The 16,141-nt window shown below is 50.5% G+C and overlaps 1 protein-coding gene across 2 annotated transcripts in view; it reads right to left on the reverse strand.

The window, feature by feature from the left end:
• OLFML2A (olfactomedin like 2A) overlaps positions 1-16,141 on the reverse strand; it is a 30,542-nt gene extending 14,401 nt beyond the window's left edge. The window contains exons 1-2 of one of the 2 annotated variants that reach the window (XM_026009284.2): positions 15,700-16,141; positions 5,499-5,762 (exon numbers count right to left, since the gene is read on the reverse strand). In XM_026009284.2, coding sequence (XP_025865069.2) covers positions 5,499-5,762; positions 15,700-15,834 — 399 coding nt within the window. In that variant the 5' untranslated portion in view covers positions 15,835-16,141. The remainder of the gene's footprint in view (positions 1-5,498; positions 5,763-15,699) is intronic. The other variant, XM_026009285.2, reaches the window with a different exon arrangement.

Below are 16,141 nucleotides of genomic sequence, written 5' to 3' on the forward strand. Positions count from 1 at the left end.
ACACCCTGGGCTAAAGGCAGGCACTAAACCGCTGAGCCTCCCAGGTGTCCTTTTTTTTTTTTTTTAAAGGAATCTCTCTGCCTACCGTGGGGCTTGAACTCACAACCTCGAGATCAACAGTCGCATGCTCTACCAACTGAGCTGGCCAGGCCTCTGGACAAGGTCTGAACAACTTTTTATCTTTGTCTTACAAAATAAGAAACTGCAGCCTAGGTGAAGTGACTTGTCCAAAGCCACCCATTTGTTAAATGGTGGGGCTGGTGGTAGAACCCAGATTGGTATAAGCCAAAACCCCTTTGCTATTGTGCTTTACCCGCTTGTGTTCAGATGGGAAAACTGAGGCTAAGAAAAAGGGAAGAGCTTGCACAACAAACAGGTCAGTGGCAGATACTGTGTCGCCCTTGTCTGGCCCAGGGCTCCTCCCTGCAGCTGCCCCTCCTCTTCCTCTCTCCACCCTGTGTCATTAGGACATGACCTTCCCTCCAGATGGCCAAGATGCCAGTGAGTGTCAGAGAAACCATGGCACAAGGGGCTGGCTGGGAAATCAGCATCCACCGGCTTCTCGAGAAGGGCAGTTCCTCCCACCTACCCTCTCGCATGGCCCCACTCTGAGCCCTGCAGCATTTCTCAGGGTTTGAGCAGGCCAGTGTGCCTGTTTGGCCCTGGCCAGCTGTTTCCAACACAGTTTTACTCCCACTCTCCCAGGGGTGTTCAAACTGTTTAAAGCCAGGGAGCCTTTCTTTGAGTAGACATTAATCAGTAAAATGGAAAAAGGGAGTGGAGAAGTCTTATGGAGGCAGGGATTGGACCTTGAGTCTTGTCTGCTCCTCTGTAACCTTGCTCAGACCCTGAAGAGTTACTCAATACCCCTTGTGAAATGAGACAATAGGGCTGTGGTAAGGAACACTAGTGTGTGGACAGGGCTCAGCACGGAGTGGACACATAGCAAATGCTTTGTGAGTATCAGCAATAACGATACCATTCCAGGGGGTTATGGGGGATCCTCCCAGCTTCACTCTGTTGCCTTCATGGCTACCCAAACTGGCTTTCTAAAACACAGGTTTGACCCTGCTAATAACTTGCCATGGTTCCCCACAGCTCATGTGTGGCTTTGCACCTCTTAAACCTGGCATTGGAGCCCTCCATGGTCTGCCCCTGCATCCTCTTTTTTTTTTTTTTTTAAGATTTTATTTATTTATTCATGAGAGGCACAGAGAGGGAGAGAGAGAGAGACAGAGACAGAGACAGAGACACAGGCAGAGGGAAAGCAGGCTCCATGCCAGGAGCCCGACGTGGGACTTGATCCTGGATCTCCGGGATCACGCCCTGGGCTGAAGGCGGCGCTAAACCGCTGGGTCACCGGGGCTGCCCCCCCCTGCCCCCCGCATCCTCTTTGACCTCAGCAAATGTTTCCTCTGGGCCAGGCACCAAGGACAACGAGGACTAAGACACAGCCTTCACAATCCTTCACGGGCTATGAAAGAACAGGGAGAATCAGAGAGGCACTCAGACCATTAACGACTGGGTGCAGACCCTGTCTAGGAGCAGATGTGGATTAGTGAAGTATGCCAGGAGGGAGTTTTGCTTGAGCTGAGCTCTGCAGGAAGAACATAAATTAGGCAAAGATGGCAGGACAAGGGCATTTCAGGCCAAGGGAACAGCTTGTGCAAAGAGCCAGAGGTGTGAAGAGACATGGTGTGTTGGGATCACGCTACTCAGAGTGCGGTCCGCAGATTAGCGCCAGTCCAAGTTACTTGTTACTGAGCTGTGATAAAATAATTGCCAAAAGCGAGGGTAGACTTTTGTAAACTCTCAGGCCTCTCTGACAGAGAAATTTTTTTATCTGTTGACTGTAATAGTAAAACATTGGACTTGTATTTTACATGCCTGTTTTTGTTTCATTTTTCTAATACTTCATTTTTATGGCACTTTCCAAAAGTGCTGATTCTAGTTTTTTAAAAATTAGTCCTTCACCACAGATAATTTGAGAAGCCCTGTGTTAGAGGAATTGACAGGTGGCTAGTGGCGCTAGAGCAGAGAGAGGGCAGGGAGCCATCCTGGGCCACATCTATTCCACTTGCTCTCACTCATAATGCTCTCCTTTCTTCTCTACCTGAGGGACTCCTACTCATCCCTCAAAGCCCAGCTCTTTTTTTCTTTTAAGATTTTATTTATTTATTCATGAGAGACACAGAGAGAGAGAGAGTCAGAGACGCAGGCAGAGGGAGAAGCAAGCTCCATGCAGGGAGCCCGACACGGGACTCGATCCCGGGTCTCCAGCATCACACCCCAGGCTGAAGGTGGCGCTAAACCGCTGAGCCACCAGGGCTGCCCTCAAAGCCCAGCTCTAATGGGGTGCCTGGGTGGCTCAGTTGGTTAAGCGTCTGACTTAACTAACTTGGTTTGGCTCAGGTCATGATCCCAGAATCCTGAGATCGAGCCCCACATCAGGATCCCTGCTCAGTGGGGAGCTGCTTCTCCCTCTCCTGCTCCTTCTGCTTTGCTGTCTCTGTCAAATAAATAGATAAAATCTTAGAAAAAAAAATCTGTTTCTAAAAAAAAAAAAAACCCAAAAAACCCTCCTCTGGGTTCCCATGGTCCCTGGGACATCAGTGAGTCCCAGCACCAGTGACCAACTATTGGAGTTAGGAGCTGTGTCCCCAAGAGACTGGGGATTCCTCAAGCGTGGGGCCATGTCTATCTAGTTCATGTCCAGAAGGAAAAGGAGTGAAGAGGTAGGTGAAAAGCATGCACCTGCCACCTATCTCCCCAAAAGTGTGGCTCTAGAATCCTCTCCCTCCTACTCAGAGTCATGCAACTAAGACCAAATCACAGCTTGAAGTTGAGTTCTTAGCTTGAAGGAAAGGGCTAGGGTAAAGATAAGGGGACACGGGTGTGCCCTGCTTCCCCTCCTCCATAGGCGTCCCTTAACCTCCTCTCCTGGGGGCTGCCCATAGAGAGCCTCCTGCTGAGGCAGGAGGAGCCAAATCTAATGGGAGGGGCCTCAGCCCTGTCCCACACTGCCTCTAGCCCCTTCTCTTGGGGTTCTCTGGTTACCTCTCAGGTACCTGCCCCTGCACCTACCATATGAATGAGACAGAGTATCTTCTCTTCCTTCTACAACACCACCTGATGAGTCACTCCCATTGCTACCCCACTCCAGTCCTATAAGGCTGAATGAAAACCACAATGGCTGCTGTGCACTGGAAAGACCTAAGGGACAATGGGCTCCAGGCTAAGAGCTGCCTAGGGACCCCTTCCATGGGCAAGGAGACATAGCAGGGAATTCTTGAGTTCAAATCTTAGTGCTGCCAGTTTCTTGCTGTGAGACCTCAGGCAGGTCACAATCCCTCTCTGGGCCTCAGATTCCTCCACAAGCTGCGACCAAAAGTTCCCTCACCAAAGGATCGTGGCAAGGATTAAATTAGCCAGAATTTATGAAAAGGTTTTGTGTATCCTTGTGTAAACTATACTTACAACTTAGTTATTGAGAAGTGGACTTGAGCAGAAGCTGGATTTTTTTCCTATAACTGAAGATTGACCTATAGCCTCACTGCCTAGAGTTTGCAGGGTCCTAGTAAGGCCCCAGGGAGATAGTGTGGTCCAGAAACTGGAAGGTTAAGAGAGAACTTGGCTTAAAATTCAAACTTATGCCAACTTCAAGAGTTTTGTGATCCATTTAGTTGCTATAAAAATAAAACTAAAGTTAAATTGAAAGAAAAACAGTTTTAGGGGCGCCTGGGTGGCTCAGTCAGTTAAGCATCTGCCTTTGGCTCAGGTCATGATCCTGGAGTCCTGGGATTGAGTCCCTAAATGGGGTCCCTGCTGAGCGGGGAGTCTGCTTCTCCCACTCTCTCGGTCCCTCCCCCAACTGCTTGGGGGCACTCTCTCATCAATCAATCAATCAATCAATCAATCAATCAAATCTTTAAAAAAAATAATAAAACACCTTTAGCCAAATGTTGGAGACCATTTTTCAGGGGTCTCTTGCTTTTCTGCACGTCTTGCATGCAGAGGCACTGACTATCTTTGTTCCAGGACATCTTGATCTATAGGGAACAGCCTTGAAACACAGAGAGAGAGTGTTTCCCTCCAGAGTAGGGAAGGTGTGTTCAGTGCCCATTATAAAAAATTCGGATTCTCTGAGCTTGGGGCTCCATTCCTGAAAAATACCCCAATCTGTGTGTGCAGGTGCTATCTGGTCTTCACTGTGTCACCCTATAGGAACTGGTGCTGGGAGAATCAGCTCAAGAAAATGTAGGTACTCTGGCTGCTATGAGTAATAAAGTCCTTTGTCTCTGACCCAGCAGGCTTGTGTCTTCTGCCAGCATCCATGAAATTGGCTGGCTAACTTGTTAGCTTACAAGTAGGGTGACATCTCAGTCAATTTCACAGTTCTTGATACCAAAAAAGGCAAAATGGATGCTCATATGTTTGGAAGAAATTCTACAAGAAAAGGATACTGTCAAAAGACACCAAAAATCATCTAGTCCATTACAGAAAGGAAGAAAGGAAAACAAGGTGGTTTAGAACACATGCTTTGGATACAGCAAGATGTGGTTCAAATCCCAGCCTCACCAAGCACTGAGCTGGGCATGTTATGAATTGCACAAAGGCGCCTGGCTGGCTGTGGGACTGTGATCCAGCCTGCGCAAGCCTATTCAAGGCCGGGTCCTGGTGGCAGGCCCTGGCCTGGGTCTGTGTTGCCCAGAGGTGGTGCTTCTTTCTGATCTGCCTATAGAGGTGGCTAGGGGTAAGGTAAGCATAAAATTCATATAAAAGTATGGTATAGACCCAAGGCTACATGCCATTATGTGAGAGCTTGGGCTAGTTACCTAACTTCTCCAAACCTCAGTTTTCTTGCCTATACAACGAGAGCAGTGATCGCACATTTCAGACCGGTTTAAGAATTCTGAGGAAAAAGGTGTGTCAAAAGAGTTTAGCATAACATTTGCCATGCAGGTGGTGCTTGAATATGCTAGATGTTCTTATTACATTAAAAAAAATAAAACGCTACAAACTTTAAAATTTAAAATACTATCTTCAGGTACCAACAGATGAACTGGCTTGGGTAAAATACAGTACAGTGAACTTGATAACAAAAGATTATTGCTTACTTTCTGTTTTCCGTACTCCACCAAAGGCATGACCTTTGTCTAGTTGCCTCCTATGTCCCCAGAACTACTGCCTGCCTATCTGGTAGGAGATGCTCTGTAGACATAAAACAAGTCTGCATGAACAAGCCTGCATTTTGCAGATCCGCCAGAGCTCAGCATAAGCTAGCCCAAGAATGCTGCCTCCATCACTTACTGGCTAGTGGTCTTGAGCAACAAGTGGCTTCCCCTCAGGGAGCCTCTGTTTCCTCCCCTGTGAAATGGGATAACAGCGGCACCTACCCAGAGAGTGGATTCTCTGTTGGAAGGACAGCCTGCCACCAAGCCCATACTAGGTACTCATCCAGGAGGCGTTCCCTCCTTTCCCTCCTGCACAAAGCCTACCTTGAGGAGCTCCGGTGCCTGCTTCTTGAGCTTCTCCATCTTCCACTCGTTCTCACAGGGATTGAGCGAGGAGGGTGGTGCTGTGCAGGAGCAGCGGCAGTCAGTTCCCGAGCTCACTGTCTCCACAGTGTAGTAATCTTCTACCCGGGCCTGCCCACTGCGCACGCGGCTGCAAGCATCCTTGCTCAGCGGCCGCATGATGCACTTACAGCGGCAGTCAGAGCCCTCCGAGGTCATACGCACCTGCTCCGTGTCACCAAACACCTGCAAAAGGGACTCAGGTGAGCCAAAGGCCAGTGTTGTGGTGAGGAAGAGGGTAGAGAAGGAGCCAGAGGGGACAGGCAGCAGAATCTAAAGTCACTGGCCTTGGTGGACAGGGTTACAGACAGCTGAGGGGCTAGCAGCCCTTTCGAGGAAATAGAGTGCAGTAGCTTTAAGGTAATAATACTAATGCAGATATTATTGACCACCTCAAAAAACCACTGGCTATTCCTCAGTACTTTTTTTTTTTTTTGGGGGGGGGGGAGTACTTTTTTTTAAAATATTTTTTTTATATAATTTTTTTTTTTTTTTTATGACAGCCACACAGAGAGAGAGAGAGAGGCAGAGACACAGGCAGAGGGAGAAGCAGGCTCCATGCACCGGGAGCCCGACGTGGGATTCGATCCCGGGTCTCCAGGATCGCGCCCTGGGCCAAAGGCAGGCGCCAAACCGCTGCGCCACCCAGGGATCCCCTATTCCTCAGTACTTAAACATAGAATTGGGGCGCCTGGTTGGCTCAGTTGGTAGAGCATGCAACTCTTTTTTTTTAATTTTTAATTTTTTAATTTTTTAAAAAATATTTTATTTATTTATTCATGAGAGAGACAGAGACAGAGACAGAGACACAGGTAGAGGGAGAAGCCGGCTCCATTCAGTGAGCCTGACGTGGGACTCGATTCCAGGTCTCCAGGATCACACCCTGGGCTGAGGGCAGCGCTAAACCGCTGAGCCACCTGGGCTGCCCAGCATGCAACTCTTGATCTCAGGGTTGTGAGTTTGAGTCCCACATTGGGTGGATAGATCTCCCTCCCTCCCTCCCTCCCTCCCTCCCTCCCTCCCTCCCTCCCTCCCTCCCTCCCTCCCTCCCTTCCTTCTTTTCTTTCTTTCTAAGATTTTATTTATTTATTCATGAGAAACACAGAGAGAATGGTAGAAACATAGGCAGAGGGAGAAGCAGGGAGCCTGAGGCAGGACTCAATCCCAGGTCCCCGGGATCACGACCCAAGCCAAAGACAGATGCTCAACCACTGAGCCACCCAGGTGCCCGAGAGATTACTTAAAAAATGTTTCAGAAGCCCCTGGCTGGCTCAGTTGATTGAGGATCCCAACTTTTTTTTTTTAATTATTTATTTATTTATTTATGATAGTCACACACAGAGAGAGAGAGAGGCAGAGACACAGGCAGAGGGAGAAGCAGGCTCCATGCACCGGGAGCCCGATGTGGGATTTGATCTTGGGTTTCCAGAATCGCACCCTGGGCCAAAGGCAGGTGCCAAACCGCTGCGCCACCCAGGGATCCCGGATCCCAACTTTTGAACTCAGATCTGTGAGTTCAAGTACCACGTGGGTTGGGAAGCCTACTTAGAAAAAAAATCGGGCAGCCTGAGTGGCTCAGCGGTTTAGCGCCACCTTTGGCCCAGGGCCTGATCCTGGAGACCCAGGATCAAGTCTCACGTCGGGCTCCCTGCATGGAGCCTGCTTCTCCCTCTGCCTGTGTCTCTGCCTCTGTGTGTGTGTGTGTGTGTGTGTGTGTGTGTGTCATAAATAAATAAATAAATAAATAAATAAATAAAATCTTTAAAAAAAATCTTAGGGGCGCCTGGGTGGCTCAGTGCGTTGAGCGTCTGCTTTCAGCTCAGGTCATGATCCCAGGGTCCTGGGATGAAGCCCTGCAATGGGATTCCCTGCTCAGCGGGAAGTCTGCTTCTCTCTCTCCATCACCTGACCCTGCTCGTGTTCACTCTCTCTTGGTCAAATAAATAAATAAAATCTTTTTAAAAATCTTAAAAAAACAACAACAGGGAATTACCAATTACCATAGGACCTAATAGTTCTACCTAGAAGTGAAGACAGGTATTCAAAGACTTGTACGTGAATATTCAAAGGAGAATAATTCACAGTAGTCACAAGGTGGAACCAACCCAAATGTCCATCAACTGATCGATAAACAGAGGTGGTGTATCCCTCCAATGGAATATTACTGAGTCACGAAAAAGAACAGAGTACCGACACATGCTACAACACAAATGAACCTTGACAACATGACACTGAGTGACAGAAGCCAGAGACAAAAGGCCACATGTTTAAAAAAAAAAAAGGCCACATGTTATATGACTCCGTTTATTCATATCCAGAATAGGCAAATCCACAGACAGAAAGCAGATTCGTGGTTGCCAGGACTTGGGAGGGGGAAAATGGGGAGTAACTGCTTCATGGGCATGGGGTTTCCTTTTGGAGTGATGAAAATGTTCTGGAACTAAGTAATGGTAATGGTTCCACACATGGTGAATGTACTAAGTGCCACCGGATTGTGCACTTCAACACGGTTAAAACAGTAAACGTTATGTGTAGTATATCATGATAGTAAAAGATATGAATGAAGACCTTTCGTTGGGCATCTATTACATCCCAGTTTTCATATGCATCACACCCTTTAATAATACCTGTGTATGCGGGGGCCTAGTTACCTCCAAAGTCCTTACCCTGCCCTTCACAGCCTATGTGAACTGAGTGCCTCCCCCAAATCCTTCTCATGCCACCCTTTCCTTCCTTTGGGTCACTCCACTCCAGCCTCAGGACCTTTGAAGATGTGGTACCCTTATTCCGAAACCCTTAACCCCCTGATATTCTCTTGGCTCATCCCCTCATGTTACTCACACAGCACCTCCTCTGAGAAGCCTTTCTAGACTACTCCCTTCCCCTTACTCTTTGTCCCCTTATCTGGTGGCTTTGCTTTTCCTTATTATATCTATTACTATCTGAGTTTTTTTAAAAAATATTTTACTTATTTACTCATGAGAGACACACAGGGAGAGGCAGAGACATTGTCAGAGGAGAAGCAGGCTCAAAAAAAAAAAAAAAAAGAAAAAGAAAAAAAGAAAAAAAAAAGGAGAAGCAGGCTCCTGACTCAATCCCAGGACCCCGGGATCATGACCTGAGCTGAAGGCAGATGCTCAACCACGGAGCCACCCAGGTGTCCGCCATCTGAAGTATTATATCTGTGTTTGCGGGATCCCTGGGTGGCACAGCGGTTTGGCGCCTGCCTTTGGCCCAGGGCGTGATCCTGGAGACCCGGGATCGAATCCCACATCGGGCTACCGGTGCATAGAGCCTGCTTCTCCCTCTGCCTGTGTGTGTCTCTGCCTCTCTCTCTCTCTGTGACTATCATAAATAAAAAGTTTAAAAATATATATATATCTGTGTTTGCTTATTTTTCCCTTATTCTACTGAAGGAACCATTAGCGACAGGGACTTTGTCTAGTTCTCTCCTATACCACAGAATGGTGCCTGCCTGGCCCATAATAGTTGCCCTGAAAATATATATTGGATCAATGAGCCTGCATTTTGCAGACATGCTAGAGCACAGGGCTAAGAGCATGGCGTCTTCGGCCTGAGCCAGTAGCTGTGAGATGGTAGTGCCACTCCCCTAGCTGGCTCAGCCAGCCCCTCCTGGGCTCCAGGCTCTGGGGACACAGCTCTTCATGGCTCAAGCAACAAACACCCAGGCCTCACGGGTACTCAGCTTGCACTGGAGCCAGAGGAATTCAGGTGAATTCATGGCTCCGTCAGGCTTTCTGCCAATCCCAGTGCCCTGGAGTGTCCCAGGATCCTCTGGGGAAGGGGCCATAGGTACTCCATTTCTGTTCTGAGCTGTCAGACACCTGTTCGAGCCTCTTGCCTCTGTTGGATCCTGGGTGACAGCTGGAGGTACAGAAGAAATAGATTGAGGTACATTCTTTTTTTTTAAAAAAAATATTTTATTTATCTATTCATGAGAGACACAGAGATAAGAGAGGCAGAGCCACAGGCAGAGGGAGAATCTGAGGCTCCACGCAGGGAATCTGAGGTTGAGGTACATCCTTGAGCAGATCTGCTATGGGAGAAGCCAGCAGAGTGGACTCTGAGAGCACAGAGGAAGCCACCCATACAAACTTCTCTGGGAGGGCACCCTTGGGGGACGTCTCTAAGAAGAAGGACATTCCAGAGAGGGCAAATCATATATGTAAAGATTAAAAGGGGGCAGCCTGGGTGGCTCATTGGTTTAGCGCCGCCTTCAGCCAGGGCCTAATCCTGGAGACCCAGGATCGAGTCCCTCATCGGGCTCCCTGCGTGGAGCCTGCTTCTCCCTCTCCCTCTCCCTCTGCCTGTGTCTCTGCCTCTCTCTCTCTCTTTCTCTCTCTCTCTCTGTGTCTCATGTAAATAAATAAAATCTTTAAAAAAAAAAGATGAAAAAGGGCCTGACACTTGGGGGCCTGGAAGAGGTTTGCTCTGGCTGGTGCTTGTGGGGACCCTAGGGTGGCAGGAGGTTAGGCCAGGGGTGGCAGAGACCAGCTCATGGAGAACACTGACAGCTGGCTGAGGATCTTGGCTTCTTCCTGAAAACACTGGGGAGTCATGGAAGTGCTTTAAGCAGGTGAGAGCCAGGCTCAGAGCTGCATTACTCGAAGCTCACTTGGGCTGCTTCGTGGATAGATGGTGGATGGAGGAGGCAAGCCTGGGGCACAGAGTGCTGGAGGAGACACCTACTGAGAACTCACAATGTGCTTGGGAAGCATGGGGCAGTGGTTAGGCTCATGGCCATGGGCCACCTACAGCTATGTGTCTTGAGCAGATTACTTAAACGCTGTGCCTCAGTTTCTTCATCTATAAAAGGAGGCTACCACTAGTGTCTACCCAACAAAGGACTGTGTGAGGAATGAGAGACGGGATACCAGGAATACGCTCAGTCCAGTGCCAGGAGTCCACAGCATAGTGTGTATATTGTAGCTGTTATTATTACTAACAATGTTTCTGAAAGGGGGTTGTTTATGGGCTCGTTTCTCCATGTGGATGAAGTGGTAGATACTCTTAGCAGTGTCCTACAGACGAGCCACTGAGCCTTGGAGCCATCAGATGACTTGTTCGAGGGGATTAGAGCCCAGTGTGGGTAGACTTCCATTCTCCTGGGGGATGAAGAAGGTGGAGAAGGAGGAAGCTATGGGAGGAAGCTTTGTCCTGGGCCCTCTGTGGGTGGGGTATACGCTGATACTACAGGGTGATTCTCTCCTGCCTGTGACTGCTGACAGCAAGGCTAGGGGTCCCACATATTCCTTAGATGTTGGGGCCAGTGCCTCATGCCTGCCTTCTCTTTGAGGCTACTGGACCCTCTTTCCAGCTCTGCCATGGACCTCTTGTCACTGCTCCCCCAGCAGGCAGATATGGTTGTGCTCTGTGTGGCTGGGTCACAGAGGCCTCCTCCTGGGGACCTATCATCCTAGCGTCTACCCTCACCAGCAGCAGCCTCCATATCAGCCTGCAACATTCTTTCTGTCCTCAGATGAGGTGCTATGTCCGAAGAGAGGGCAGCCAAGGCCCTGACACTGGCCAGGAGCCAGAAGAGGGCCTCTGCTCCCAGCCCAAGCTGCCAGGATCCCATGCAAGGCCCTTCCTCTGGTGATTACTAGAGCCTCTCGTGCCTGACTAGAGGCAGCAAAGCACTGTAATGTGGATCCAGGCCCAGACTCAAACCCCAGCTCCTCCCTTCCCCTGCATGGCTTTGACACTTCTGAGTCTCTGCATCCTCCTCTGTAAAATGGGGAGGATGTTTGCCTCATAAGCTTGTCCTGAGGCTGAAATGAGTCAGTGCATGCAGAGCACCTGGCACCAAACCTGGCACAAAGTAACTGCCATCTGAGTGGCCGCCAAAACCCCTCCCTCATGTCAGCATGTCATTTTCTATCTCTCCTTCCTCTCATCACAATGCCATCTTAAAGAGGAAAAGTCTGAGCATCTGAGAAGATTAGAGGTTTGCCTAGGGTCACTATGAACGGCTTGACTCCAAAAATTTGGTTTACTTGCTGCTCCTTCCATGACTCCCCATCATTAGCAGTGAGGGCTTCTCCAACAACTGAAGTGTGATGAAGAAGAGGGCCTTGGGTTGGGTCACAGGGGACAGTATAGGGCCTGGGGCTCCCACTGGGCCTGGCCTACCCTGCCCTGGGCATAAGGGCTGGAGCTGTTGGGAAGCAGGAAAGTCCCTGCCTTAGCGCCCCCACCTCTCTCTACAGCCTCACTTAGCACACTCTTCTGTCAAAGACCCCAGAAGGGCAGGTGGTTCGAGCTTAAAAACATCTCTAGGTATTTGCAAGGAAATCCTACAATGAAATGGCAGGAGGGCATACTTCAGATTTTTCTGAAGAGAGATGGATAAAGCTGGCCACAGTGGGAAGAGGGGAGTTCAAGTAGTGAAATATTCTAGAAATGAGCAGATTCAAATTGTGTCACTCTGAGGTGGAGTCTTCCTCTTCTCTCGTGGCCTACCCAGACTTACTAAGAGCCAGTTTCCATATCTTCCTGCAGGTAAAGACCTCTCCTAGAGCCCACTGCCAGCTGGACACCTCCTTGGACGGCACAGGACCCCTAAACTTAAGCCACCCAAAACTGGAACCAGCATCTTTTCTCAACTGATGTCCACCTACCCTCCCACCCAACCCAGATCTCTGAGCCTTCTTTTTACACTGGAAAAACCCTTAGTCATGTTCTTCCATGTCTTTATCCTAAATATTCCCCATCTCTATCTCTGGCTCTCCTTTTCATGACCACAGCTTGAGTTCAGACCACATTAACTGCTTCTAGGGAGACAGGAGTCATCTCTCTGCCAGTTTAATCTCTCAAAAGCTCCTCTTTGGTGATCTGTTACTTTCTTGCTCCATGGCTCCCTGTAACTCCATGAGTTCTCAACTGGGGGTTGTACCTTGGAATGACCTGGAATGCATGTGGAAAATGCAGGTACCCTGGCCTTAACCCACACTTCTTAACTCGCACTCTCTGGTTTACACAAGCTATCTGGATGTCCACTGAAAGCTGAGATTCCAGGTTTCTCCAAACTCCTCCATTTGACTCTTTTGACCTTCAGTGTTCAAGCTTGTCAAATGGAAGGGGTGGGCGGGGGGGGAACCACTGAAGCCTCAGAGTGTTGGCAGCAGGGTTGTGTAAGATTCTGGATTTAAGTGCTGGGCATGGGGCTTGGCACAGAGGGTGTTTCTCAGTACTTTGTTCTGGGTGCCCCGGCCAAAGGGAATGTTGAGGCAAGAATTTCCCTGTGGAGAGACCCTGCAGCGCCTGCCCAGGCCCTATGCTCTCTGTACAGGAGGACTTCATCATTTGTATCCCCTGTCTGCCCTGAGCCTGTTTTCAATTATAGCTACAGGCGGAAACTCCCAGAGTGGAGGCGCAGCGACACCTAACCCCCAGGGCCAGCTTGGCCTAGAACATCTGATCCAGCCTACAACACCTCTGCCTGCCTGCTTCAGCCTCTCCACTCCCCTGGCCCAGTTCCCACAAGCCTTGGCCTTCCCTCTGTCCTTGGGCCTCTGGTCAGTGGCAGGGATGACCAAAGACCCCCTTCCCCCATCTGGATGCATGGAGGAAGTGAGGCACCAATGGGGAAACTAAAGTAGCAATAGGGAATTCTCAGCCATATTCCAAGGACATACAGCAGAAAGCAAGCTACCAGGTGCCATGCCTGGGATTCATGTAGTTACCTGTCTGTCCATCCCAAATTCCAAGCTGGGCAGTCCCTCAGAGGGGCCAAGGAATCTGTGAACCCCCTCTCCCATTCCCATTGCTGGACAAGCACTTCCCTAGATGAAAACTCCAAGTCCTGTTTAGGAGACCTTGCTATAAACACGAAGTTAAAACATACTGAGCGAGAAGCTGCCTGAGACCACAGAGTTCTGTGGTGAGTACTGGGGTTGAGTGCCCCTTTACCCATGAAAGTATGGGGCAAGAGGGGGGATTGGACCTCCCAGGAGTAGGAAGCCTGAGGAAAGGGCCAACGTAACCCTTTAGGGCCCTAGATAAGATAGACTACAAGTCCCAGCCCTTGTAGGGCTCTCCCCCTCCCCCACCCCCAAATTGGACAGGCTTGGAGAGGAAGGATGGTTATGGGGGAGGGAGAGGGTGATTATGAAAACAGCTCTCCCTGTAGAGCCAGCAGGAGACCGGCTGTGCTGAGGAATGCAGAGTAAATTCACCCATCACTTGATTTTTATTTTTCCCAGCTGGCTGAAGTGGTGTGGGGTGGGAGGTGTCTGAAGGAGAGCTGTGCTGTGTCCCCCAGCTGCTTCATCCTCCAGACTCTAGGGTATGCCTCCCTACCCCACCAGCTCAAGCTTGCCCTGGGACAACTAAATACACACACACACACACCCTAGCAAGTGTTTGGCTGACTCACTACATAAACAGGGTATTCGGTTTTCTTTGTCTTTGCTTTGTTTTGAGTGCTAGCCCTCCCCCACAGGTTCTACAGCCCTCTGCATGGCTCAGAGGATGCCCAGGACCAAAGAGTACTCCCAGCCAGAGAAATGGGAGGGGCAAAGCATTGATCAGGTTATGTGGGGTTTTTTTGCTCACTCTTCCCCTACCTGAGCTAGGTCAAGGAATCCAAGAAGGTCCTGCACAGAAAGGAAGTTGGCAGACATTTTCAGATGGGGTGACGCCAAGAGGCAGGTAGTTACTTGCCCAAGGTCACACAACCAAAGAACAACAAAGGGCCAGAACCCAAGTTTTTTGAACCACAAGCTAGCGACTTCTCTATACACCCTATTGCCAACATCTGTAAAATAGGAATGATACTCATTCCCTTCTTGTCTATGGAGCACATGGTCAGGACTGCAGCTCGCCTGTTCTCATACCCAGAGCTGGATCTTCAGGATGTGGGTCTGTGGGTGCCTAGTCTCACACACTTACCATGTGGCTAGTGACTTCTGCCCTTTACCTTGCCTGCAGACAGTGCAGCCTCACCTTCTACCCAGGTAAGAGGCGGGAGAGACATCAAGAAAAGCTGCTCTTTTGCTCCTATGCTCCACAAGCAGGGTTCTACCTTATTCCTGCCCCTCATTCATTCCCAGTCCCCTTCTCGTCCTTACTGGGTCATTTCCAGAACACCCTCAAAGGGTCCCTGCTCTGACCAGCTATTTTGGGTTCCCCTAGTAAGATTTCATAGCTATAGCATGATTTATTGGGCACTGATTAGGTACCAGGTGTGGTGCTAAACATTTTCCAGGCATGACCTAGGTAAAGATCACCAACTGCAGGAAGTGGGAACTATTATTATTCCCATATTTACAAATGAGTGAAGGGAGACTATTACATATTTACAAGTGGGAACTATTATTATTCCCATATTTACAAACAAGTAAAGGGAGACTATTACATATTTACCAACGAATAAAGGGAGAGATAAAGGCCCAAGGTCACCCAGCTGAGAGGTAGAGTGGAGATCTGAATTCAGGGCTGCTTGATACCAGAGCAGATCCTTTTAGCTGCAACTGAGAAGAGCTCAGGTCCCTTTTGGAAACGCAGTGACCTCCAGAGGGTGCATTAGATCCCTGGCAGGACTACCAGAGGCCAGGTGAGTGGTCAGCGCACTAGGTTTATTGGGTGGGAACTCTGGGTACTCAGCGTGGCCTGAAAGCCTTGGCTAAGGGTCTGTTGCAAACCTGGTAGCAGTTACCCAGGGGTCTGCCCCATATGGGGCAGCCTCCCATGGAAACTTTGAGCCAGATTTCCACACCGCCCCTGCCCAGCGCTCCAGGGAATCGCTTCCCTAGGGTAGGGACTGCATCTCTTGTCTGCATCCCCTCCAAACTCCCAGGGTCCCGACTTCCTGGCCCTGGGACTCAGTGCTGATCTCCTCTCTGCACTGGCCTAGGTCCCAGAGCCCTTCCTGAGACCACAGGTCCCAAGTCCCCCTACCATCTCCATTGCTTCTTCCACCACGCGCTCCTCTCCCTGCGTCGTGGCTCTCGAGCGGCTTCTGTGCTGAGCCCGTCGGGTCTCCCCTCTCCTGGTCCTCCGCTCCTGGCCCACACCCTACTCGGTCCGCACCCCAGCCACAGCGCCCCCTCGCGCCCGGCTCCCCGCGGAGCTGAGCCCGGGTGGGAGAGCCGCGCCGTACCTTACTGTCAGCGTGCACCCGGCCGGCGCGCGGCGGCAGCAGCAGCAGCAGCAGCACTGGCGGCAGCAGCAGCAGGGGCAACGGCCGGGGCCGGGGCCGGGGCCGGGGCCGGGACGGGAGGGCGGCCACGGCCATGGCGGGATGCGCACGGCGGGCACGGACGGCTGAGTGCGGAGGCTGGGCGGCGCGGGGAGCACTGCGAGCTCGGCGCGGCAGCCAGCAAAGCCCGCGCGGCGCGCCCCCCGCCCGGCGCCCCCTCCCGCGCCGCCGGGGCGGAGCCAGGGTGGAGGGGGCATCCCGCCCCGCCCGGCCCTTCGCGAGGCTACTGCGCCATTGGGCGGCTCCCCGAAGGGCATCCCTGCAAGGACACAAAAAAGGGTCTTGTTCCGACCCGGAACCGACAGAGTCCGGTTCTATGAGATGTGGGTCCTTGGGCGTGTCC

The sequence above is a fragment of the Vulpes vulpes genome, chromosome 2, assembly GCF_048418805.1.
Source record: "Vulpes vulpes isolate BD-2025 chromosome 2, VulVul3, whole genome shotgun sequence".
In the NCBI taxonomy this organism is placed as follows: domain Eukaryota; kingdom Metazoa; phylum Chordata; class Mammalia; order Carnivora; family Canidae; genus Vulpes; species Vulpes vulpes.